The 27,875-nt window shown below is 40.2% G+C and overlaps 2 protein-coding genes across 2 annotated transcripts; both read right to left on the reverse strand.

The window, feature by feature from the left end:
• Positions 1 to 794: 794 nt before the first annotated feature.
• p2rx3a (purinergic receptor P2X, ligand-gated ion channel, 3a) lies at positions 795 to 8,801 on the reverse strand (the record flags this gene model as incomplete). The annotated part of the gene is made up of 12 exons (XM_079228787.1): positions 795 to 3,128; positions 3,283 to 3,360; positions 3,447 to 3,512; positions 4,085 to 4,178; positions 4,269 to 4,405; positions 5,084 to 5,225; positions 5,368 to 5,445; positions 5,542 to 5,638; positions 6,425 to 6,494; positions 6,941 to 7,012; positions 7,254 to 7,389; positions 8,668 to 8,801. The coding sequence occupies 12 exons, from the start codon at positions 8,799 to 8,801 to the stop codon at positions 2,997 to 2,999; spliced, it is 1,236 nt and encodes a 411-aa protein (XP_079084913.1). The 3' UTR covers positions 795 to 2,996.
• Positions 8,802 to 12,736: 3,935 nt separating this feature from the next.
• Positions 12,737 to 26,536, reverse strand: ssrp1a (structure specific recognition protein 1a). Its single transcript, XM_079228225.1, has 18 exons — positions 26,517 to 26,536; positions 25,485 to 25,561; positions 24,008 to 24,193; positions 21,012 to 21,117; positions 20,329 to 20,522; positions 20,096 to 20,196; positions 19,751 to 19,880; positions 19,529 to 19,632; positions 19,075 to 19,203; positions 18,770 to 18,991; positions 17,935 to 18,007; positions 16,268 to 16,400; positions 16,130 to 16,175; positions 15,907 to 16,039; positions 15,571 to 15,732; positions 14,883 to 15,016; positions 14,606 to 14,780; positions 12,737 to 13,193 (listed from the first exon to the last, which is right to left on the reverse strand). The coding sequence occupies exons 2-18, from the start codon at positions 25,536 to 25,538 to the stop codon at positions 13,137 to 13,139; spliced, it is 2,139 nt and encodes a 712-aa protein (XP_079084351.1). The 5' UTR covers positions 25,539 to 25,561; positions 26,517 to 26,536; the 3' UTR covers positions 12,737 to 13,136.
• Positions 26,537 to 27,875: the final 1,339 nt, after the last annotated feature.

The raw sequence follows: 27,875 nt of genomic DNA on the forward strand, positions 1-27,875 counted from the left end.
TGCAGCTGGATGAAGTTGAGAAACTGCATATCTCAAAGGTTTTATTTGAAACTTAGATTATTTTAAAAGTAGTTTACGCAATGCAAAAAGGAATCTCATGGACAAACAGATGAGGTTATAGACCTTTTGATTTAGTTATAGACACTTTTTATTTAGTTTTGTCTGCACAATATCATCTATTCTTAGATAAAACTGTCTTTTTTTATTTCTTATTATTAGCAACAATTTACGTTTTTGTTCATTAAAAATAACTATGTAATTTGGTACTAACTATAAGGAAAAATATGAATGATAGAAATGCTTAATTTAATCCCATGTAAATACTAATTAATTATTTTATTTTTTTACTTGGAAACTTCACATGTTGAATTTATGTTTTGGCAGTTCATGCTCAGCTGAACAAAATTCAAAAGACTTTCTAGGTACCTACATATAATGTGATCAATATTGCATAGACCACATATATCACTTTAGAATAATAAAAGTAAACATGACATTTTATCAACTACTTCTACAATCTTTGCCACTTTCTGTTCATCTTTCCTTTTCTCTCATGTCGTTCATCCCCCTCTGGATCAGAGGCGACTTGAGGAGAACCGGCGCGTTCATTTTTCCGAGGAGGTGGTTGCCATAGCGCCTCCAGAGCCAGAGTCGTATGCTACAGACTCGGAAGAGGATTCGGAAGAAGAGAAGGACTCTTTGGCAGAGCAGGAGTGTGAGGAGGAGCAGGCGGCGACAGAGGAGGTGGCAGCACCAGCACGCCGGCCTGCTCTCCCTGCCTGGATACAGGCTCTGAAGAGGAGGAGCACAGGGAGGAAGCGCAGATAGAGACTGCTCGACTGCAACTGTTTTTGGTTCTTTCTGGATACTTAAAGCGCATCTGTGTCTTATTGCTCCTCATCTGTCTCCAGACCACCACCGCTCAAAATGATAATTGAGCAAGTGTTGAGAGTATTTCAAACCTTTGCAACTAGAGCCAGAATTGTTTCCCCTCAATGTTTTTGTTTTCCATGCTCTCCTCTCTTTCTGTCTATCTAGACTGGATAATACATTATATAATGTCAATATGGATAATATAAGTATACCAGCTTTTATCAGAAATTCTGTGCTCCTCCTCCCATGTCACACTGGCCGGCCGCAGACTGTCTCTCTGTAATGGCTCCCTGTCCAGCCATCCTGGGAAATTAACCCCAGAGGAGGAAAGGGACTTTGAACTGAAGCAGTGGCTGCAGACTATATTGGTTTCTGATTGTCTGCTGCTCTCTGTTTAGCTCTTGAAGTGCTGAAACCTTACTTTGAAGCTATCACTTATAGGATGGTACACACACATTGACACTGTTATCAGCCTCTGTTATGTGTTTACATACTAGGACTGTAGCTACAGTGATGCTTGCATTTGAGAAATCTTGTAGCTACAAGATAAATATTGTAATAATGTTTGTTTGCTTTCTCTCTGTAAGCGAGATGAGTCAGTATGATGTCTGTATGAGATTGTATGTTTAATCCAGACCTCTGCTGGCTGCTCGTCTGGTACATAAATCCTGTAAAACCTCACTAGCATACCTGCTTACCCCTGCCCTCAGTCTTTGTGCTAAGCTACCTCCATAATTACTGTGTGTTTGTCTACATTGTCCCCTCAGCATGAAACACTTATTTAAAAAGAAAACATCCTCCAGCTACATCATTATCCCAGTTACATTCATTAATTCTTCTTGGCCTCCCAGTGCTGTTAAAATAGTCTGAAAACGATTTGTTCATTCTGTGCAGAGACGAGCTGTTTGAAAGATTGACCAGAGGCAACATTCATAGAGTATTTTATAGTGCTGTGTATCATATCCTGTCATTTACATTACATGTGTTTTATTGATTTATGTGATTAATTTAGTACATTAAAGTTTGTGGCTAACTGCTGTCAATTCCTCTGTGGCCTCCTCTCACAGCTATCTCCTCTCGTAAATCACTGTCAGAGCCATTAAGAGGCTCTTTAGCTGGTCTATTAGTGCCCTGGTCACAGTCTATAGTGGAGGGGGGGGACGACTCTCTTTGTCCCATGCTGTACTAAAAAGTACAGCATGGGACAAAGAGAGCAATAAATACTGAAAATCACGTAAACCAGAGAAATAAATAGAGGAACAGAGAATCATAATGCCATTTTTGATTGAAAAAAAAGAAGAAAAATGTCAGTACAGTAACATCTACTGCGTGTCATCGCCATGAAGTGTACTAATAATGGCCCATTTGTAAACCTCAAACCACACACACATTTATCCCTCTGAAAACCCCTCTCATAACACACACACCGCATTGTGTACCATGTCTTTACAACATTTGGAGACTTTAGTGCTTTTATTTGTGCGGGACAGTGAAGAAAGGTGGTGAGGGGGTGAACATGACGCACAAAAAAATCTCCAAAATGTTATGCAAATAGTTTCTTCTCAGCACTTTTTAAAATGTTTATATTGTACATGTTTTGTTAATTCTGCAAGCAAAAGCTAACAAAAAACGAGAAAGGGATTTATTCAGCTTTAATATGTTTGGCTGACAAACATGAAGTTTCAGTTTATTGTAGCTGTATAATGTCTTGTAAAAATAAAACTGCTGACAATAAAATAACATGTTTACTGCTGTATATTTCCCTCCAAATTGAATTGCTGTACTATTAACTAAGCATTATCTAAATAATGAAGAGTAGGCCATTCTGTGAGTTTCATCTTAAATCTTCTCAGAGGAATTTTGCTTGCGTGCTTCTAGCCAGAAGGCTCCAGTTATTGTTATCAGCTAAAGGCCATTCTTCTTTTCTTCTGACTCCCACTTCTTGTTGCTAAATTGCAAAGATTGCAGCAATGTTTTTACCCAATTCCATAAGCTTGCCAAACTAAAACTGACTGAAAGATCATGACAACCAGGAAAGGCAGAACACATCTATTGTAATCAGACAGTAAGGGAAAGAGAAAGAGAAAGGAAAGTCCATTTCTTCAGATTGTTGTTGTTGTCAGTCAGATAGGTTGGTCAGAGGTAGTAGCGAGGGAGATGGCTCCAGAGTCATAGGAGCTCTTGATGCCTGGTTTGAGTGACAGCTGGCTGTCTGGGCTTTGACTAAGGGATGCTTCTATCTGAGCCATCGACACCTGGATGGACAAAACAATGACAAAACAATGTCTGTGATGAAGCTCCGGCAGGAAAGGTCACCTGGACTCATGGCTTTGGTGAAGCTCACTCTACCGTTAGTGTCTATATTGATAGTCAAAAAACATGCAACTGTATTATAAAAACATTAGTTACCTCTTCAAACTTCTTGGCTTTGTACTGGTCTGCCCCTTTCAAGAAGTTCAGTAGGATAAGGTCACAGAGAACCGTACCCTGCCGACACAGATACAAAAAAAAGTGTAATCAAAGCTGGCAGCGACAAAAGAAATACAGTCTGTAGCCTCATCAAATTGTCCTACCAGTCCAATAGAGGTGAAGGCAGCTACCAAATGGATCAGTGTTTGGACAGTGTTAAACTTTCCGGCCTGGAAGAGATGGAGTCAGTTTAGTAGAAGTTAATGTACAAACAGCTCCCAACTGGAGTGCTCTCTACAGAATATACTGTATAACAGTCTATAATACATTTAAATTACATGATACTTGTATTTCACTTTTCAAAACAGTGTTCCGCACAACTTGCTCTTGAAAAATGATGATGATTTTGAATTACTTTACAGTCATGAATGGAAATTTAAAAAAAATAGTTTGACAATTTGAGAAATATTACAGTTATTTGTTGTCATGTTAAGAATTAGCAACTGGCTAGCTTAGGTACGCTTAAACAGGGAGTCAGTTAGCCTCTAAAGCTCACGAATAACACGTTACATTTTTATTTATTCCTAACAAAACCAAACTCTTAAAAATACAGTGTCGTGAATCCCACTGCTCTTTATGCCAGGACCCGCCCTGCGAAGCTGGTTGAGGCAGAGACGATTGGCATTAATTAGCCTTGAGTAGTTAGAGTCAGGATAGCCCACTGGTCAGGGCATAGGACCAGAACAATCAGGTTACCAGTAGCTCGGCGAACACGGACGCATGACAATGTTACACAACTCACATTGCCAGTGACCATAACATCAAAGCGGATGGCATATGCTTTGTGAAGTGTCCGAAATTCAGTCCCATTCTCTGTCATAAAATATTTGGCAAATCTGCATTTGAAGAGAAGGAAAAAAAAGTTACCAAAGGATTTAAAAGGAATAAAGAGATTTGACATAAAGAGGAGAAATCCGCCTCACTACCTGAAGTTGTAGCCATTGGAGACGGCATTTTTGGCAAATGGTGCGTCCAGTCGTGTGAATGAGTACTTGGGTAGACAATAATCAATGCCATGGTCCAAGTTACACTTCCATTCAATATTTATTCCTATTTCTCCACCCTGAAAGAGAAGGGTGAGAAAAAGACAGATGCACATTGCGCTTGTTATAATTAGGGTTAGGTCACACCAGAAAGAAGTCTCGTGAAAACAATCAAAATATTTCTTTATAGAAGCTCTGTGACGTAGTAAGTAATTGCATGACTACTTCATAAATGGCTGTTGCTGGATTCTCTGATTTTATTTTCTCACTACTATTCTGTTTACTGCTTGCCATTTTGTGCACTATTGTAGCTACGTCAGTTTTTTCATTGAAAATACATTGAAGAGGGAAAATAAAGCTCTCTAAGCTAACACGCTAACTAATGCACAGTTAGCAAACACATTAGCTTGTTAGCTTAGCTCTGTTGCCAAAGGGACAAGATGCATTTGTACAATCGAATACTGTCTCTTAACTGAAAGCTCTTTTGTCGAGCATTTTATACTCCAACACTTGCTTAAAAGCCCGATGCATCTCAGATGCTAAAAGGTGCCCTGGGCGTTGGTATCAGACGCTGAGGGACGTGACAATGCATCGATTTTGGGAATGAGAATGAGCTGCCTACTCCTATGCCTGTCGACAAAACTGTGTCTCTGAGTGCAGTTTCCAGCACAGTTACAACATTTTACTCTTGAGGATGAAGAGTTAAGGAAATGTTGAGTAGAAATAGGAGGAAGGAGGAGATAGAGGACGGATGAGACCTTGTACGCCAGGTCAGACAACTTCAGGTCAGTGTAGGTCAGCACGTCCTTCACACGAAAGATGGGGCAATAGGGGTTCGTCTTCGGATGGTAAGTACACTTCTTGATATCATCAGATGTCATTGTGGAGACAAAGTTCCCTCTGAGAGAAAAATATGTCATGTTTATGATAATAAACAATCTTAGAGGGACATGTACCAGGTTATGTGGGATTATTAAACATTTTCTTAACAGTTGTTTCAGCTGCTTAAATTTGATAATGTGTGTGTCTGTTTGTGACTGACCTGGTGACCTTGAACAGTGGAAAGCGAACACTGTTTTTGATGAAGATGGTAAAGTTTTCCACATCCATCATGGGTTTGCTGGCAAGATGTTGACAGAGAAGGACATGTGAGGATGACAATCAAGTCTTTCAATGAGGATGCGTTGTCTGGTGCGTGTGTATGTGTACATCTTACATCTTTACTCCGTCATCCTCGGCTGGACACCATCCAGAAATCTCGCAATAACCCGCTGTGTCATTGCCGGAGTTAAGACAAACACCTGTTATTACCCCTGGTGGGTGAGACAGAAAAAGCAGGCATGTCAGTTAAATGGGGATGATCTGGTGTATAGGTTAATACAGAGGCAGCTATGCAAGTTATTACAGAGTGTGTGAATTTGGAAAGATGCGTACATCCTTAGTTTTCTGCTTTTACATCACGTTTTCACTTGATTGACAGCCCACCTTCACCACCACTGCTTGGCCAAACTAACTTGTGCCGGTCATCAGAATGAACAATGATATGACTTAGCAGACAATCTTAGGTTTGAAAATAAATATGTTCAAAGATTTATCTAGTGTATATTGGCGAAGTTGACCTAACATTAACAAAAAAAAAACCTGAAGGTCTTGTAAACCCCTGGCCTTATGTTTAATTTATAGGATTTTAAAATGACAACAATTGACTCATTCTTCTATAAACAAAATCCCACACCAGCAGAATCATTTAAAATATACTATTATAACAGGACTTTCTCTACATATATTAACTTTAAAGGAGATCTGTCAGCCAAAGCAAAATCTTGGGAAGTTCTAATTGTATTCTGGGATTTATTGCATGTTTAACTGATTGAACACTCAGCCTCTGCAGTCTTTTCATATTTTGAAGAACATGATATTGAGTGTACTTGAGAATAGTTTGCCCCTTTGGTTAGCGGCTGCAGAGCTCTCGCTCAAAACTCGGTCAACTGCAGAAATGATTGTGCCCATTATTCACTTACAAAAACATGCGGAAATATTAAAACATTTTAATTCGAAGATTTCCTTTAAAATCCTTGATAATGAAAGTTTAGACTCACCGTTGGAAAGGATGCTGCCAAAATGCTTCTTGCAGTCTTCAGCTTTGCTACAGTTAAACGATTTCCCCACCTGAAACACACATACAATAGAACCTAAAGCGTGATATCATTCATACACTCAACCCTTATACCCCTTTAGATTCATTTCACTTCTTCAGTAATTCTGGATGTAAAGGTATTTTTGGACAAAATTATTAAACATTTTAATAAAACAAATGTAATGATGATGAAGTCAGCAAGTAAGCTATAAGATATGAGACCATGTTTTTGTTGCACTGCCTTCCTTGAATTTATACAAAACAATGAATATAGAGGAATAAACATAATAATAATAATTCTAATAATGTTTAAACCTTAACTGAACAAATTCACATTAGGTAAACACTTATAAAGGCCTTCAAAGAAAAGGTTTTAAGACGTGATTTAAAAGATGTTTCCGAGTCTGCAAGCCTTACATCATCATGCAAGGCATCATTCCAAATGCAGTGAAACTGAATGATTTAAATGTGTCCTCACCTCTGCACATGTTCCTCGAGTTTGGTTTTTTGTGAGGATGACTTTGGTCATGATGCAGAAGATACCTGCGCCCTGAAACACAGCAGATCATTCATATATTCAGTATTTTTATGAAATGACAGAAAGACAGCTTGTTCATCACAATACTGATATCAACAATAGCATTGTCAACTGTCGGATTCTTCATGTGCACCTCAAACCACCACCAAACCTTTCAGTCCACCTCATGGGTGTAGTCCGTCTGTTAGGGAACCTCAGAACAAGTTGAAAATGAATCAAATGTCACGCTTATGTTTGTGAGGGCGCCACACACCTGTTGGGGGAAGACATAGTCGGCCACATCCATCAGTTCGCCGTTAAGGTCACCGAAGCCTTTTACTTTGGTCATCACAGAGGACTCGATGCCGGTGTCCTGATTCTGATAAGATTTCTCGTGGATGAAGACCCAGCTGCAGGACACACAGGATTAACAGCAGATCAAGAGTTAAGTGAAAGAAGTAGAGAACATGAAGTCTCATTTCTGGACACAATTAAGTATTTTTATATCAAGTTCAGCCCTACAATTGATTTTAATATAAAAGTGGTTTTGATTTTGCGTCTGTATCCAAAATGCATTGAACTTTTTTTATTTGAGTTTATGCTAACTTTATCTAGCCATTTTGTCATTTCCGGCTACCATTTTTGTTTGGATATAAAAAAAAATAGTAAAAACATTTTTTTATTTTGCAGCAGATGGATTATGTATTTTATCCAGAAGGTCTTTAGGGAGTCTTGAAATACTTTCAGAACAGGAGGAGTAAGTGTTGTCAAACAACCTTACAGATCACGTTTTTTCTTTATCTTTTTTCTTCATTGCATGCTGAACTCTTGAATGTAATGAAAATACACGAGGGGCACGCAGTGGGGCTGAAAGTAAATCTGATCACTCTAGTACTATTAATATACTATAATATTAATTAATAAATTAATTTGCAAAAGATTGATGCCAGTTGCATACTTTATTCACTTAAAAAGTCATTTTCAAATTTTTTATTTTGGGCATTACTGTGACCTACTGGTCTAAGATGTCGCACCATCCCCAGTTACAATTTTGACTGGGGACCTTTGTTTGTCCTGTCCCTCTACTCAAGATGATAGAGTTTGTACAGCACTTATTAAGTAACTTAGAACATTTACTCAGGTTTTGTAATTTTCTGCACAGTTTTAGGGTATTTGTACTTTACTTTTATTTATTAATGAGAAAAGTTATCCCTCTCAACCACATGCAACTATCAAAAGCTGCCTTTTTGTTCATGCATCAGCAATAACCCTGAGATATTTTGATATACAATAATGTAATACTGAAGAGGGCTTTTCTGCTGCAAAACGACTAAGATTACTTTTTATACTTAAATTGAATTTTGCTGACCACACTTGCTTTCTTTTACTTCAGTAAAATTTAGAATGAAGGACTTTTACTTGTAATGGAATATGTTTACATTGTGGTATTGTCACTCTTATTAAGGTAAAAGATCTGACAGTAGTCGAAAGGAAACTGTTAGAGGAGGAAATCTCAAAATATGGCCAAATAAAATCAAAGATTTAAAAAACAATGTTTGTAGTTAGGGTGAGTCTATACCAAGAGAAATCCCAGAGCTTGTAATTTCACAAATAAACTATCTTGGGAATGAAAAACCACAATTAACCACTAAACATGCACAAAACAGAACAAAAAACACATCACTGACCCGACAAAATATGTAATGATGAGCAGCTGTACAATCCGGTTGATGATGCCCACAGTCCAGCTCTTGACCACCACAGACTTGGTGGTCTCATAAGTGAAGAAGTCAGTGATGTAGCCCTTCACTATGGAGCCCATGGCTGCTTGTCAGTGCAAGTCAGAGAGCGACGGGTGAAGAGACGGGTCCTCCTGAGCCTGAGTTTAACACCTGTCCAGCCTCAACAGGTGTCTTCAGAGAAGTGAGGTGGTGAAACTGTAGCTCCCTCCTGATTCTACTGAAAGAAACAATTTCTGGTCCTGTCTTCACTCACTTGGTGCGGCCTGTGTTCGTCTGCTTCCTTGCATATTTGATGATTAGACCTCACTGTCTCTCTCCTCTTTGTGTCACTGGTTTATAACACAAACTGGACCTCCCCTTCCTTGACTCAAATTAGCGAGAGGATAATGGGAAAGTGTTCTACTGTCCCTCCCTCTTTCTTTCTTCACCACAAATCCCCATCTCCCATGCCTCTTTCACTCACAATAAGCCAGAGATGCAAGCGCACACACAGAGCCACTAATCAATATCCCATACACACACTTTCATTGGCTCCAGACACATTTCTGTTCTCCTTTTTAGTTGTTATTTGGCATTTCTTGAGCGCTTTTATCTGAAGTACACTACCGTCACTTAATTCATGGTAGTGTTAGTGAGACTCAGAGGGAATCTAACCCCCGAAACTTGAACACTTCACTCACAGAACCATACATTATAAATGTATGCTATTATAAAGCTGTTTGATAGCAGAACGCTGTTAAATGAAAATAAGGGCGAGGCTTCTTCAATGCATTACCTGTTTATTTGGTTGGTGTATTTAACAGCAAAGCTCTATAAGGGATTACTATGAATGGGACAGTTTGTGAAAAGGTTATTTTTCATCTGTTCCCTCTGGTCTGATGTTGCACAGCAACCTGAAGACTGTTACTGAAACAAGATACAAGTATATTAGTTTTACTCCAATAGGTTTTCCAACTTCTTCTTTTTTTTGGATCATAGTCATATTCAGGCATCTGTCTTAGCATTCAACAAATTCCTTCACAAAGTGAAATGGCATTTTTCGACAGTTGTGGCTTAATGGACAAATACCTTAAGACAAGATCCCCTTCCTTGGGTTCTAGAATTTCCTGTGAGTTTGACAGATAACTCATCTGAGCCTATTCGCTGTATATTAGCCATATTGGAAATATAACTTAACTAATAAGTGACAAAAAAACTATTTAAAATGCAAAATATTATTGAAATATGTAGAAATAGTGTCATAACCATATATATATATATATATTGGATGTTCTTTAACTGTAAAATGCCTCAGTACATGTGTCAAAATTCAAGGGATCCTTATCAAAAACGTTTGTCCATTTGTGTAAAAACAAAACAAAAAAAGAATATCAATATGTCCAAACCTTTTATTGGTATCGGCCAACAAAACTCTCTGCGGACTGTGTCTTCCTATTTATTCTGGCGCAATAAAAAAGTACCATGTTTTACGAATACAAGAAGATTTATTTTCTACTTTTGACTCATCAGTTCATCCGAGCTGCATTCTAAAAAAGTCGCAGTAAAAACCTGTGAAAATGTCATAACTTTAAATGTAACCACTCAGACAAATACAAAGTTCAATATCTCTCCATTAAACATCACTTTTTTTCATATACATCAACAGTATAGAAGAAAATAAATCAGATTCTATACTTACAGTCTCCTATGGGAGGCTTGATGCACGGTAATAAGTTATCAACTGTGTTATTGACAACTGTGCAATTATTGCGACATATGATACGACCACTTCTCAATACACTCACGAGCACCAGCAGCATTATTGGCTCTTACATCAGGGAGATAATGTAATGATGCAATGACAGTGTCTGTCTCTCTCTCTCTGTGTGTGTGTGTGTGTGTGTGTGTGTGTGTGTGTGTGTGTGTGTGTGTGTGTGTGTGTGTGTGTGTGTGTGTGTGTGTGTAAAGTCTTTGTCATTTCTTAAGTGGGTCCATTATGTTTGTGGTCAATTATTGTTAACGTAATCGAAGACAGGATAAACACACATGCACGAGCTTTCAGGCTGCATGCAACTGCTGTAACACTGAGCCCAAAGATTAGTCTTTGCATTCCTGTAATGGCCAATGATACTGTGGTACATCTACAAATATGAGACACCATTTGTGAGATTGTGGACACACATGAGGAGTGAGTGTCGGATTTTCTTTGTGAAAGGGGACACCGTCGTGAAAGTGGTCATCATCGTTCAACAGGAAGGGATCTATGTAAACACATTCACACTGGATAATTCTTTGGCCGCTACATTTAGGACATGCCAGTACACAAGCACCCCAGGATCACGTGAACACAAAGGTACTGACGGTCAGTCCACCACTTTGGTCCAAACTGATAATATCTCAGCATCTACATTTGTTGGATTGCCATGAAACTTTACACAGACATGTACCCCAGCTTCCTGTAGCGCCACCATAGGGCCAAAGCTTTCCTATGAAATGTTTCTACATTTACTCGAGGCATTGGAAAAACATTTTGTATATTCATAGTTCCCAGACGACTAACCCTAAATACTTTGATCACCTGACACTTCTTTTAGCGCCACCTTGAGGTTAACATTTGTCATGTTGAGTGAAATGTTTCAACAACTATCGAATGGATTGCCATGTAATTCATGTTTTATATTAATGTCCGCATCAGGGTAATCACTTTAATGATCCAGACTATTTGTCGAGCACTGTAATCAGATCAACATTTCAATTTGCCCAATTTCTTTTACCCAATTCTATACTAAACTACAGGGTAAATGTCAGCACGCATTGTTGCTGTGAGCATGTTAGCATGCTGACATTAGCATTTAGGTAAAAGCACAGCTGTACCCAGCCTCACAGATCCACTTGCATGACTTTAGACTCTTGTTTTCCTTGAATGTTTCTTAGAAAAGAAGGTGCAGTTGGAACTAGGGATTTGTGATATTCCCACATTGAGAACACAGGGAACTCTTTGAGCAAAAAGCAACTCAAATGTGGAAAAGGACTTGTCGAGGGGACATTCTGAGGACATCCAGTCTGTGTTACTGCAGCAGGAAGAGTATCTTATCAAAATCAACACCGTTCACTCGGAAGCGTACCACACATTGGGAGTGTTCTAGCTCTTAAAAACCACCATGTTCGACCCTAATATAGCAGCCCTTTTACAAACCGCTGTGTACTTAGGCCTTTGCCTCTCGTTTGAAATGTCTCTCCAACATTCATCAGCGTCGCCATCTAACTTCCTGTGATAACACACTCCCAAACCACCCTGCCTGGTTAAATGGGCCTGATAACACAGCAGGGGATAGGGCTCTTATGGGAATTGCCTGAGTAAGACTACATAAAGAGCTAATATATCTCTGACGTGCAGTGCCATTTCTACAGTGGATAGGTAGACGCTTTCATGTGGTGAAAAATAACAGCAAAACGTAAATTCATCCTTGTGCGGTGCGTTTGAAAGAACAGAGAGAAGATTTTATTTTTGTTGCTGGTGTTCACGAGAAGTGTTTCTACATGGTATGATAAGAACAATGAGGTTCAAACTTAATTCTTGACCTTCACATTAATGAATGACAAAACAATCCCCAAAGGTACTTCTAATAACGGTTCTGGAGCTTTTTATCATGTCACATACTCTTCCTCAGCAGATGGAGTTTGACAGTTGGCTGAAATGTTCAACTTCAAAGTCCATTCTTTGGTTCTTATTTCTTAATGCAAATGTATCCATAACACATGCGTATAAGTGATGAACGCCAGCAAGACCACTTCAGAAATCGAAAGAAAAAAGCATTTCTTAACATTTGTTTTATTTTGGCTGGGTATTTACAGCCAAAATAAGGGAGTCATGTGGGTGAACTCTGGGTTTGAGGGGCCCCAACGTGAAACTGGATTAGTAGCTATCTTAAAAAAGTAAAGCAGCTGGTTTCCATTATCACCCTGCAGCATGATACTAAAAGTTGTGTACAACAAAAACAGAAAAGTGCGGCTTTATTAAAAATGAATCATTTATTAATTCAAGCCTGAAAAGATAACATTGCAAAACACAAACAAACACTCAATTCTCTACACAGGAAGAACAAAACCGCTTCACATCTGCTCCTCTCTGTTATCGACATTGAATCAACTAACAACTCCTATACTCCTCAGTACTACCAAACTACAGCCATCCCTGTGGTACACCAGTATACCACCATTTCACAAAGCTGTCAATGAAAACCAGTTAGGATATCAATTATTCCATGAGCCTTCGGAGTCACAAGGCGTGTTTGTACTCTTAAAGCAAAACTTGTCGTAGAAAAAAAAAAAAAATACAACTCAAGTCTGTTGATTTGTCTGTCAGTTCATTTGTTTGAGATCAACACGGAGCATATAAATGCCTGGTCCTTGGTTTGTGTCGGATGGGTAATCGTTTAGTCAGAGTCTTCCGCGGAGCTGGCAGGTGTGGACACAGACTCTTCCTCCGATTCCTGGTTAAAAAAATATTAAAAAAAACAAGGGTTAAGTATACATGTGTAATGAGGAATGAAGACAACATGTTTTTATTATCTCTGTATTCTGACATTGACAAAAATCCAGATACAATCAAAATACCAAACTCTCACTTTATGGTCTTGCTTCTCCATTTTGAAATCAGTGTTTCCCCTACCGTTATAATAGGGGGGCGGGGCGCTTCCTTGAAGAAACCCCCCGCCTCCCTATAATTTTCTCTATAGCGCCAGATCACAAGTCATTTACGGTTCTCTTTCCTATAGAACGGGTCTACAACTTGTTCTGTTATTCAACAAACTAAACGGCCGTGTTTTATTGATCGTATCTACACGACAGCTTGTCATTTATGTCTCTAGATGGTCGCGTTAACACCTCCCTCTGCTCTGATCTCTGTATCGCACACGGCGGATTTCCGCACACGCACACACACAGAAAAATATGTCGCGTGAAAAGCAGACCGCTATATCTGCGTTGCCAGGGTGAAGACAGTAGCTCTCCTGCGAGGAACAACCGGAGTAGCTCTCTGAACCAAGTTCCAAGTGAAACGAGCCAAAGTGCTTGTGTTTTGTACCCAACAAAGAGCATGCTGGCTTCAAACATTACAAAGTACACGCACATAAAACTAAGTCATTAATAAATACATGGAGAAATGCCTGTACTTTCGGGTAAATGGTTACAGTACGGCGTTAACAAGTTAAGCTTGCGCATGCGCGACTCACGGATTCTTAGCGTTTTTGTATAATACTGATACAATGTGATGGTGCACACATATCTGCACTCATTCCGTTTTGTTTTGCAAAAAAATAATTAACTTCTTGTTTTCCACAATGAGCAGCTATTTAGTAGTAACTAAATATTAGTTATTTTGTATTTATAGTTATATTTGCACAGATATAACTTTATTTCATTGTTCTAAGTGATTGCAATTTTATTTATTTTTTTGTCTGATGGAGCAATCTGATTTACTTGAAAATGATTGCAATTTTCTTTATTCTGTTATTTATAAAAGCACAGATGGAGTCACAAAATGATGTTATTTACAGAAAAGGTTTGAGAACCACTACTTTAAGTGTTTGTGTCGGTGTCATCGCTGTCGTGTCTCAGATATGCCGTCTAGCTTTTGTTAAATGTCCCCTCTCCTAGTTGTTTCGGACGTCCAGATTCACTCCAAAGAGTCAAAACAAAGACAATCTCTGCAACGCAAACTTACAAGTGTTTGAAAACAATGTTGCACCCAAAATTATCTATGATTAATTAAATGTATATGACATAACCAGAGATTGACTCAATACATGAATGTTGTGGTGAACCAAGGGAAACGCACAGAAGTTGGATCTGATAATGGATCCTGCTGCAGCCCGGCTGATCATTATGTCCGTTATTAATTTACCTTCTTCCTCTTGGACTTGCTCTTGCGGTCAGTCTCTGACGCGCTGTCCTCGCTCGTCTCGATGAACTCTCGACTCTTAAAGCTGTCGTTGGTTCCTCCCCGCTCCTTGTCCTTGTCTCCTCCCGCAGACTTCCTCTTCTTCTCCTCCTTCTTACCTCCAGATTTTTTACTCTCCCTAACAGGTGAAGGGTGGTGAGAAATGAGTTACATGTATATTAGACTGATTTTTTCAAAGAAAAAGCAAACAAAACATGAATTTCTGTGTTGTAAGCCTTACTTCTTGGAACTGGATGTTGCTCCTCCGCTGCTGCCGCCTCCAGCATCGGCGCCGCCTCCGCCGAGGCTCTCAGTGTACTCTGTCTTTGCTTTCTCATACTGCCGCTTCGCCTCAGCCGCCTTTATGTCCCACTCCTGGAGGAAATAGAGAAGCGGGAAAGTGAAGAGAGGATTGAAGAACTTAAGACAGGGTTTGTTGAAACTTTTCTCTGCACAGCACAAGTTCTAATGGCACAGATGTGCAGATCTGGCTTTAGTTCTTTGAGATATCGCACTAAAAAACAGTTTGATATCATTCATTACTATAAAAAACTAAATGTATTTAGAAAAATTTAAATAGGTACACATTTTTTTAACCAAAGAATACTACAAATGGATCATAAAACAAGCATAGGCACCATTCTGACAAATATAAAATTGGGATAATTTTTCAACAATTTATAATCTTGATGACACACTGAGTAACATTCATTCTTTGAAAGAAACAAATATTTCCTAGTGCATCTAAATCCCTCTAAATTAAAATGATCATACCTACAACTTGCATACTTTGCTTGTATGTCATTTTATGGTCACAGCCACACAAAGAAAACATAATTCATGTTTGTGTTTTACATTTATCTAGTGTTGTGAGAGCAATGGAGTACACATAATCCAAATCATCTCTCCTCCTCATTCTCCTGCCTCACCTCCTTCTCGTCTTTGCCCAGTTGTCTCCACATCTCTCCGGCCTTCTTGGAAATCTCTGTGATCGAGATGCCGGGGTTCTCAGACTTGATGCGCTCGCGGCTGGCATTCAGCCATAACATGTAGGCGCTCATTGGCCTCTTGGGTCCTTCTCTCGGTTTCTTCTACTCAGATTAAAAAAAGGAAGGGATTTTAAATCCTTGAGTAACTCAAACTGTGCATCAGTTTGCAATTCCAGAACCGGGAAAACGAACAATTGCTGCTTGAATCTAGTTTTTATTTTTTAACCAAACAACCAAATATTTCTCACGTTTTCTCTGCCCACACGGCTCTCTCACCTGTTTACGTGGTTTCCTTTCTTTTTTCTCCTTGACCACTTTGGGTTTCTTGACCACCTTCTCCTTTGAGCCGTCATCGCCGCCGCTATCGTCCCCGTCGCTGCTGTCGCTCGCCGACGCATTGCTGTCGTACCTGACGTAGGTGAAGAAACAGAACAGGAAAGTCAGCTGGTTTGAAGAATAAAAGAATAAATAGGGCGAACACCTAAACAGAGTCACTTACTCTTCTGCAATGTCATCATCTTCTTCTCCGGGGTTAAACGACTCATCTAAAGAGCGAAAGAAGACCGGAATTCAAACCTGCTGATCTTCTGAACACAACATGTATCGCTAACTCTCGGCATGCTGAACTGTTGCTCACCGCTTTCGCCGTCTGATTCGTCGGTGTCGTTGCCCTCCTCTCTGATCTTGCCCTCAGCTTTCATCCTCTCCAGGTAGGCGTCATGCTGGTCCTCGTCCGAGTCACTGTACTCGTCAATCTTACCCTTCATGCCCTGAAAGTAAACTGCATTGTCAGAAACGAGACACGAACCCAACAGTAACCACAACGCAGCATTAGCCAGTGGAGTTTCAGAAGATGTAATTAATCATTACTTTCATGATTGATTATTTGGTCATTATCATTTAGTCAATGAGATGTATGAAGATACTGAAAAATGCCAATCACAATTGTTTTGTCCAATTAACAGGACAAAACCAACAAATATTCAATTTACAGAAATCAGCAAACTACTACTTGAAAAGTGTCAATTATTTGGGATTTTTACTCCTGGAATTATTAATTCTCAATATTGATAGTGTAGTTACCTTTCGATTGACTAAATGATTAATTGACAAATCAATAATATAAAACACACCTTGTTTCATGAATTTCAAGCCATTCAAAGACCATTCTTATATTCTCGACCTACAGAATATCTCTTACTGTTCTCCGTGATGCTCGCTCATGGGATTGTTCCAAGTCAAATTCAGTAAACTCATTCAACTCCACAACCAAGTAGTAAATTACAAATAACTACCTGATGAATGACATCTTATGTTAATGAGCAGGTGACATTTTTGAATTGGTCAAATCTAGTCTGCAAATTTCCTGTTCCTCTGTATTTAACAAAAGATGTCACTCAAGAGTAAAAGGAAGACCCCCCCACCCACAGACAGCATTGTGTTGTAACGGTATCTTCAACCAAACTGTTTTCTTCTCCTCTCACATGGTCTTTCCCTTCTCCATGCATCAAGGAGCCTCCAACAGGACACGGAGAGCAGGCCTATTCGTTTTCATTAACCTTCTCGACTGACCCCATTACCATGGCAACAGATGGCCCAGAGAAACAGCGTTGTCAGTCGGACCAGGAACTTGTATATAATGTGTATATATATATATATATATGCTGACAGCATTGATGCAATCAGCACTGCCTATGTTAAGCAGTGGTCATGCCGACAGCTGTGTCGAGTGTTAAAGCACACCAAAACCCCCGGGCCACACATTAGTCAGCACGATGCAAACAACTGCGCACACACACACGCTCACGCGCACGCACGCGCGCGCACACACACACGCGCACGCGCACGCACACACGCGCACGCACGCACACGCGCGCACACACACGCGCGCACACACGCACACGCGCGCACACACACGCGCGCACACACACGCGCGCACACACACACGCGCGCGCGCACACACACACCGTTATCGGAGTGCCACTCCTTCACCCCCATGTCCCATGATTAGTTATAAATCACGTAGCAATCATATTGGTAATCTCCAACCAAAAGCAAGATTTTAGGAAAACAATCCTCGGTAACATACACACACGCCATGCAAGCAGAAATCACACCGATAAAAATCGAGTGTCTAGTTCACACATGATGACGCCCGTGACCATACCCACCTTCTTCTACAGGGGTACAAGGACAGACACACAAGAGAAGGGCAACAAGCATCAATATTCGGGATGGAAGTCCAACAAAAGTAATGTAATGTCTTTGATCACTGTGAGATGTTGAAATGACAAATGAGTTTACCTCTTTGAACCCTCTGTTCTTGATGTTAAGCTTTTTGGCGTTAACGAAGTCAAACAGTTTTCCGTACTCTTCTCTGAAGGGAAAGAGAAAGACTGGGGTTATCTCGGCTGAAATTCACTAAATGGATTCAAGGCTGGATGATATGATGAAATATATATATCTCAATAAGTTGTCACACTTATCTAAAAAACAATGAATGCAACATTAAAGTTCCCCCAGACACATTTTAAAAAAAAAGGTTAAAAAAAATACTCAGCTATTATTATTACTTTGTTTAACATGGCTTTCCCACATAAAAAAGGGAAATATTTGGAACATTAGGAAACATTGCACAGATTCAGCCTTACATATTTGTCTCGGATGAGGAGACCGCATCCTGTTTTAGCAGACGTTTCAGAATGGTTAGTGGAGTTTTCTGTGTCATCTTTTATTTTTTCACAAGGCTTGTTAGCTTGTAACTGGCGGTGGCTAAGACTGTGTTAGTGGTAGTGAAAAATACAATAATATCTAGAGGAATTTTAGCACCAGAGTCAGGTTTATATCCAGAATCATCACACCATGTTTGCTGTCAAAACGTTCACTCCGCTCGTGCAAACTCTCGCTCTCTGTACTAACAAGTCCACTCTGCGCTGACGGTTTCAGGTTTCTATGCTGCCATTAGCGATTGACTTAGAAAATTCATGAGGCATGTTTGAATCTCAGATTTTTCAGGAAGTGCACAGACAGTAGAGGAATGTGAAAACACCTCTCTGGTGAGACACTTTGCACATATTCAAATCAGTACGGTAAAGGTCAGACATTTTATGGGCGAGGACTAAGAGACAGGAGTTCTCACCTCTCAATGCTGCTGAAGGTGTACTGGTTTCCCTGCTTGGTCTCGACCTCAAAGTCAAAGGATCGCGTTGTGGTGGTGCCTCGGGCGAAGTTGACGCAGGAGATCTCCTCGAAGCGCAGATGCACGGGGGGCTTGTGGACATAGATGAAGCCCCTCTCCAGAGGATAGAGGAGCCCCGAGGACGCCTTGTAGGAGCAGGTAATGCACTGAGCCCCAGAGTGACTGTGGGTGAATTAGGCACGTTTAACTGGATTTACTTAAACATAGAAGAAAATGTGTTCTGAATGTGTCTATCGGGTGCTTACCCCTGGAAGTTTCCAGGCACAGTGATCTTGCGGTTGACCAGGGCCTTCATCACCCTGCTGACCATCTCGTACAGAGACCCTGACATGTTTTTACTGAGTTTGCTCTCAAAACGACGCTCCACGTCCTCCCTGGGAAGACACACAGAGGAAAGGACATGTTTACTATTGTGGAACGAAAATACTCAACACAGCTTTGTAGTGATTGTAAGCAACAATGCAAATAACATACAAGTAGCTGGTGCTACTGTAAATGTATGTAAACTGCTTCTCCAGACCTTTGCTCCCCCCTAGTGGAAACATCAAAAAGGGAGCTCATCTTATCATTGAGCTGTTGGCATAAGAGAGCCCCTAACAGGCCTTTTATACAAACTTCCCAACACGTCTATGGCTCATATTGCACATCGACGACTTGTTGCCCGAAAACACATGGTGTCATTTACTGTCACATACTCACTCGCTCATGTTGAGGGTGAGGCTGAGGTCCTCTTCCTTGGAGAAAAGCAGGATGAGGAAGTGATAACGCGTCTGACCCTGCTTGATGGGAGGATCCAGACTTATCTAACAAAAAAAATGACAAGCAGGGAGAAAGAGTTTGAGAAGGATCGAGAGTACCAGCTACAGGAAAATGCTTGTTTGGAGTGCACAACTAAGGTCTGAGAAACGAAAGTCCACTTACCACAAAGAACATCTGCCTCTGATCCTTGTGCGGCAGCAGGAATAGGCGGAGGACGGTGGTATAGGGAATCTTGTAGTCAAAGGTCTTACCATGGAGGTGAAGGAAAGTCGGGTAGATACGGATGTCGTATCTGAGAGTGGAAAAAAGAGAAATGAGATCGCACTCTCGCTACAGTCTTAACTAAGGTGAATGGCATACACAACATCACTGTATGACTGACCCGGTCATGTTTGGACATCTAACCAGAGCCAACACTACCAATAGTTTTGTTTTTAAGATTTGTTTTCAATTGATGGGATAACATAAATGAAGAAATCTGTGAGTGACTTTGTGTTGATCTTCTACCTTCCTCTGGGTGTAAGACACTGCAGCTCTTTGAAGATACACACAGCGTCTCCTGTGGCTTGGATCACATCAGCCTTCGACAACACATTATCTGCAAACGCCTGCAGGAAAACACACACACACACACACTTTAAGCATTATTATCAAAGTAGATTTACAATTTGTTTATTTTTTAGGCACTTTACGGGGAGAGAGCTAGCAGTATAAAAAGGAAGACGCGCATCCTTCCTCACCTCCACAGGGTCTTGTCGTTCATCGGCCTGGCTGGGAGGCACGTAGAATCGGACCTCCATGAGGGAGACGTCGGTGTCGTCGTTCTGGTGAAACTCCAGAGTGACTTCGTTCTTCCCCGTAGCGCATTGGGACACGTTGGACAGCGGGACCTCGAAAGCTGTACTGTCATTTACTTCAAATGATAACAGTGGTCCTGCGGTGGTGGAGACAAACAAATGTTAGTGGCAGCTTAAAAACTATCAAGCATCATCAGGGTACTCAGCACAAAGTTTTTAGTATGTTCGTTACAGATCAATAGGGTTGATCAAAATACATTTGGAATCTTTGAGAATAAGACTCGACACTGTTGCTGCCACTTTGAATCCAGCTCTTCATTGTTAGAACATAGTATCGATTAGAGCTGAAACCAAGAGGCAATTAACAATAATTATCAAAAGTCAGCAAAAATGCAAAATATTTGCTGGTTCTCAAATGTGAAGAAATGATGCCTATCGGGCATATCAATTATTAAACCGACATTTTTTATTTTTTATGACATTTTATGGACAAAATAATGAATGAAGTAATCTACAGATTAATCGATAATGAAAATAATCTAGTATACATTACTTCAGTGACCCTGTGCCAACACTAATCCTTCAGTAGACAACTGGTTGTTACGAGTGTTTTGTTTGTTTTTTACCTGAGAACTTGGCTGTTCCCCAGTTCCACCCCTTCACACACAAGTCCTTCTCCGTCAGCTCCACCTTGTAGTTAGCCTTGAAATACTCAGAGATCTTCTCAAAATCCTGATGGATAAAAGGTAAGAGGGGGCAGAAGACGAAGTTGACAGGAGAGGACATGAAGAAAAGAAGAGGAGAAAAGGCTTCATGTTAGTCAGGCAGTAACACACTTTTGCGGCATGGGTCAATTCTTAGAAAAATATCCTCCAAAAAGGGTGAGCGGATAGAGGGTTAATTAATCACAGAGCAATTTTAACCACGCCCGCCGCTGAGGCCTCTTGGGAACACTGGAGGTGAAGGTAATCCATCTGCCCTCTGTGTCCTCCTCCCCTCCACACTGCCGCTGACAATCAGCCTGTTTATTTATCCTGCAGGCTCGCTTACAACTGGAAAGGAGACACACAGTCACACACAGCGACAAACACATGCTCAATCACGCACACACAGGCACTGTCCTAGCTGTACACACACATGTGGAAGTGATTGTGGTGTGTGAGTGAGCAGGCCAGAGTAGAGACTCTGTGGGAAACAGAGTTTACGCACCTGGATATCTGCCTGTCCATAAGGTTATTAGAGCCAATTAGAGCCCAGAGAGTGTGTGTGTGTGTGCATTCATCAGCGTGTTCGTTAGCCAGGATTAAGGCATCGTTTAGATACGAGACCATGTGTGAGCAGATGTGTAAACGCATACTAAAAAAAAAAAAAAAAAAAAAAAAAAAATCAAGAGTTTGTGCAGAGGTGGCCTGTTTCTGTCGATGTGTGTGTTCATTCCCAGTGTCCTCATCAGGCCTGCTGTTGAGTGTTTCTCTACTCCTCATTACAGTTTTGGCAGATTTGTTGTTGCTCAGCTCATTTAATCATAATAAACACAGACCCCCCACCACCCACTACAGACACACAGTCTTACACAACTTACCAGTCTGTCTTTTATTAAAACATTTTTCAACCATGCTCTCCCAACAACCTTCAACCTCTCATTTCTTAAAAAAAAAAACTTCCACATTTTCAAACCAATAGAGCCGGCCAACTTCCTGTTGCCTCCCCGCGCACAAGAATGGCATTAAATTATTTCATGATCGGGCTCTTCAAGACTTTTCTTTGGGACCTAACAGATCAAATTCTGATTATACAACGAGCCATGTCAGTAGGGGTGGGTAACGTTAGGACGTTATTGGTATTAGTAAGTTTATTAATAGTCTTATTGGTTCTTTTTGATTGTTTTGTGAGAAAAAGACATTTAAGAAAAGAATCAACATTGCTTTAATATTCTTGACATTTATGTAAACAAATAGTATTTCTCAAGCAGCAATACAAAAGGTACCAAGATCTTAAAAAAAAGAAGTGACTAGCTTTAATTTATGAACCTATTTTTATTAGAAAACTCTGTATGGCATCGCTAACAATACCTGCAGTTAACGAGGGCAGACAGCTGCTCGACAAACAGTAGAAAATTGTATTTCTGCAGATTTGATAAATTGCTGGGATTAGCTCCCTTACTTGTGAGGGTTTATTGCATTTGTGACAAGAGTTATCAGCATTTTCTCGAGTAAAATGTATTCACACTTGTAGTCGGTGTGGTGTGTCAGAGTAAAGCACAACTCTGAAAATGTTTTTGTTTACTTCACAAAATAAGACAGACTTCTGAAATGTTAAATGTTGTGTACAAGCAAAGCGCCTGTTCAAGAGCTTTATCTAAATAAAAAACAGTCAGAAGCCGGCAAAAATAAATAGGAAAACTGTCAATAAATAAAGCAGACAAATCTAACATGGCTTTTGAAACTAACATTTTACAGAATTGTAGGAACATTTCATCCAGTAACCCCAAAACATAAAGGTTTTATTACCAGCTCTGGACAATCTGGAAATTATTAATTTTATTTAGTACCTATGATAGGGTTCAATACCCAGATGCAACCATAACATGCAGCTGCGTACATTCAATGCCACACTCTTAATGTAAACAATGAGGTCTCTGGTCAATAAACATTGAAGTGAAATGAACAGAAGATGCGCCTCTACAGCCTCCGACCCTCAAATAGACAATTAGAGGTCAGCTTCATAACCGCCTCCCTGGGAGAGATTCGTTGTATTGCTCAAGGACACTTCAGAAGGACAGATGCATCAAAGCTCCTGTATGGCTCGCCAGCGGCTAAACCTCCCGCCAACTCCCGATTACCGACACTGGCTGTGGGATAATAAACAATGACATCATGCCAAGCGCTCCGGGAAGAGAGGATCCATCTACAAAAAAAACTACGCTGATTAACCCCAGGAGACGCCAGCACTCGCAGCCACAGAATCCAGGTTATACCCATTCCTCCATCCCAATTTTATACTTGCGTGCTGACATTCCACATACACTCAGAGCAGTGGGGGGAAAGGAACAAAAAAAAACTAGGGTGATAAAAACAAATGCGACCACAATTTTTTTTTCTTGTCTGTCTTCGGAGCCAAATTGTTTCAGTGGATTGATATAAACACTGACTCACATGAGTCGATGATTACACTGTTTATGGAACACACATGCTAGCGCTGGTTTCCCTCATTAATCCCATTAGGAGCTTTGGAGAGAAGAGTCGACTCATTCACATACTTTTGATAACAACCTACACTCCAAGTGTTGGCTGTTTTTTGCAAGATGGTAGTGTTTTTTTCAAGGCAATGTCAGACACGGGATGGGACGGGAAGTTTTTTACCGCTGGTCCCCTTGCTCGTGTTAGATCTCTCGTCATAAACATAGCGCTGAAAAAACCAGCAGAGTGTGTGTGCTAGTCTGTAATATTCCACTGATGTTGTTCTCCTCTGAGTAAGGTAACAATTACTTCCCAGAAACAGAAAAATACAACCAGGAAGAAAGATTTAGAGTCTGTTTAAGGATCCCAACAGGAAAAATTATGACAGAAGCTTTGAGAGCCTGATCTGCTTAATAAACCTCAAAAACTGAAAGACCACTCACTGTGTCCCTGAAGCCGTCATATTTGTAGACATGTCCCGAGTTGGTGCCCAGCTTGATGCCGTGACCTAAACACACTCGCCTCCACTGAGCCAGGTTGAGCTCACCAGCCTGGATGCTGTCCACCTTCCCCGTCTTGCTGCTCTTATAAACCACAGTTTGTTTGCCGAAACGCAGCCGCCCATCATTCTGCAGCGACAAAGGGAGGAGGTACAAACAGACATAGGACTTGTGTTGAAATGAAGGGACTTAAAGCCTCAAGAAAGAGTTTAAATCAATTTCTTTTCAGTTTTACAAATCAACAGTCGACTGACAAAAATGTAATCGGCCCATTTTGACAATAGAGTCACTGTCAAGTTGTTGGGTTGTTTTTCAAAGCAAAAATGCCAGAGATTCACTGGTTCCAATTTTTCAAATGTGAACATTTTCTGCCTTTCTAATAAGTATTCTACATTAAGAATATCCTCAGGTTTTGGACTGTTTGTTAGACAAAACAAGCAACTTGGGCTCTGGAAAATGTGATATGTCTTCCCCCCCCCCCCCTTTCTGATATTTAATAGACTACTTAAGAAAATAATATGCAGATGAATGAACAGTGAAAATGGCTGTCAGTTGCTGTACTAGTTCTTGAGGATAACTTGACAATAATGATTTGGCAACGTAATAATGATCTTTTTTTGTCATCTGAAACTTTTTAATTCAGCATTAAGCAATGTAAAACGGGAATGCATTGATATGTTTTAACTGTATCAATCATGCTGTCGAAGTTACAGTACATACAAAGCAGGTCACTCTTTTCTGACTCAGGCCTTTATACAGTGGCAGTGGCGGGCTGTGGATGGAAAATTAAAAATGTAATTAATTAAATAAAAATGGAATTATAAAATAGCTATAACTTTGTGATTCTGTTTAGGCCAGCAGAGAAGGCTTAACAGGCACTGACGGCCCACCACTGATAAATAGACACATTGAGAGTAAAAACTATACTTATTATGAGTGCATATCAGTCTGTGTCTTATAGTAAACTCAGGAAGCTGAACTCTCTCCCCACCGTCCCACTCCGTCCTCTTCTTTAGACTCACATGTCTGGATGCTGCTAAGAACTACAGTCATTTATTTATAGTTATAGTCTTTCATAGTCTAACTCCGTCCTCTTTTAGACTCACATGTCTGAATGCTGCTAAGGAGTTACAGTCATTTATTTATAGTTTAGTCCTTCATAGTCTTAATAGTTCCTAATTTATGTTGTCTATATGTTATTGTTTTTTAAAAACTTTTAAACAGTTTTTTGCACTTTATTATTATTACTATTGCACAATTCACTATATTTTGGACAGAACAGAAACATACTTTCGATCTTCTGCATGTTTGCACATTGCACAAAATAGAGAATAAAACTGACTTTGACTTTGATAGTAATATTGTGAATGGTTCCTGTCTACTAATTTTGAGAGCAGAGATGGTTGATGAGGATACTAACCCAGGAGCCTTTGAACTCCTGGTAAATGTCGTTGAACTCCAGCGTGTCTCCCATCTCAGCTACAGGCGACTGGTCCTCTACAGACAGAAGAACAGGAATTACACAGAAGCAAACATCCACAAGGCTGCTGTACCAAGCACTGTACTCTGTAGTGCAGTGGTTCTCAAATGGGGGTACGTGAGACAACAAATGATTTGCACTCGTCAGAGTGAAAAAAGGTTGAGAACCACTGCTTTAGGTTTTGTAATATTAGAAGTTTGCGTTTCTTAATTGATGAAACGATGATGATGATGATGATGATGATGATGATAATGATGGCTGGACACTTAATTAGAGGCTGCGCACCGCGTCGCACTGGAGAGAGACAGAGAAGCCTCGATGTTATGGTGTCGATACTACACACAGTGTTGTGGTTACTTCCGTTCACTTGAGCTTTGTATACACAAATGCATGTTTGACTGGCGCTAGCTAACGTTGCTGTGCTCTCAATTTAAAGCACCGGTTAGTGTTGTGCGCTAACTTCAGCTCTCAGTTTCCGCTGGCTGTGAGCGAGCAGTGAGATCCAGCGTGCCCACGTTTCAATTGTTACTTCTTTCTGAAGCCAATCGATCAGTAATCGATGGGTCCAATCGTCCGGTCCAGCGGTTTATGAATAAAAACAGTAAGTAACATCCATGCTGCGTAACAATAGCTAGGCTAACTTAAACTGCACAAGGTGCGCTTGTTTTCTGGCACAAGGTGTGCTTGTTTTCTGGTACATTGTGGCACTGAGTTCGACCGACTCCTCAAGCAGAGTAATAGGCGACACTGACGACAGGCACCGCCCCACTGGAGACGCAGCGTACATCAAATGGAGCGCTCAAACTGAAACTAGGCCAGTGAAAAGAAATCAAGTGATATTCAGTTCATTTTGTGAACAAAATAGCTCCATATCAAGCACGTGGGCGGAATATGGTCCCTTGTTACATACACATATATCAAACTGAGTTCCTAAACAAGCGATACAACATAATTTTAAACTTCATGTCTTACTGTCAATGTGATGAGCAGCTTCGCCTGTTTCCCGCGTGTAGCACCTGGAGCTAGTGCTACGTCACCGGAAATAATTGGGGGCGGTTTGTATGTACTTCCGGTTTTGTGAATATTTTCTCTTTTTGCCATTAAAACCGTACATTTTAAAGCCTCCACACTGCGACGTGTTTTCACCGGAGCTGTGTTTATTGTAATTTAATTATTGAGTAGCTCCTGGACACTTCTGTTTGAAGACGTTAAGTTGTTGCAGAGCAGACTGCAGTGACCACTCATCGCCTTTGGGTGGCACACGACACATCTATTGATATTGGTATAGTAGTTGATAGTTTGCATTTCCATTATATTTTATTATAATGTCAAACGTGTATTATACAACCTTACAGTACCCCAGTACATGGGTCGCATATCTCTAATTGTTTATTAGAGTGAAAAGTGGATATAACATAATTTACTAAGTCACAGTATATAGTTATTTGGATTTTGAAAACGCATGATAGAGCAAACTTGATGTGACTGCGGCAGGGCCCTGGATCAAATACAACTCAAAAGATAGCGTACTCATGTCCTTAATAACATGACTTTTGGACTTTTAGCTTTTTGTGCTTTTAGACAGAATCTTTGGGCCTATCCCCCCTAACCACTAGTCTATGCAGTTTGTGGGATCTGAATTTACTAGATAGTACATTTTACATTTTAATTAAAGAAATAAGCTTAAGAACAGGGCCACAGTATATTAAATCATGATCTAATGTCAAATTAAATTGTGTAGCCCAAACAATATTTTAAATTAAATTTAAATCAAACCAGTTTACAGAAAAAACAAACAAACATCTAATTTAGATCGCAGGACAAATTGTCATCTATTGAATTTCTCACCTCGTGCACGCACACAATCTTGCGCGCGCCACGGTGTGAGTGCTGTTGGTATGCTGAGTGACAGCCGGAGGTGAGAGAAGAAGATCACCGTAATCCACGTGTCAATAAAAAACTAAAAGCCGAGGAATGAGGGGAGAAGAAAGCAATGCCGTAGAGCAGGCGAACACTTGTCTTCAGCCTCCCCCTTTCTCAGAAACAGACAGAAAAGCCGACGGAATATTTCCGAATGGGGACTAAGTGTATTTAATGCTCCATTGATAACTTGTGTCGTAACACAGTTTATGAGAGGCCTCTAAATTTATAGGCCCTAGCGTCCTTATAATCTTCCTGTCGACAACTATTCACATTATGGGCTGCTCAATGAAATCTTACCCGGATTTTTGAACCGTATATTGACACAGGTTTTTCTCCTATATTTTATGATATTTTAAAGTTTTGATTCATACATGCCCACAAATATTGTAAGATTACGTTGGGCCTTCT

The sequence above is a fragment of the Taurulus bubalis genome, assembly GCF_910589615.1.
Source record: "Taurulus bubalis genome assembly, chromosome: 13".
Taxonomy (NCBI): domain Eukaryota; kingdom Metazoa; phylum Chordata; class Actinopteri; order Perciformes; family Cottidae; genus Taurulus; species Taurulus bubalis.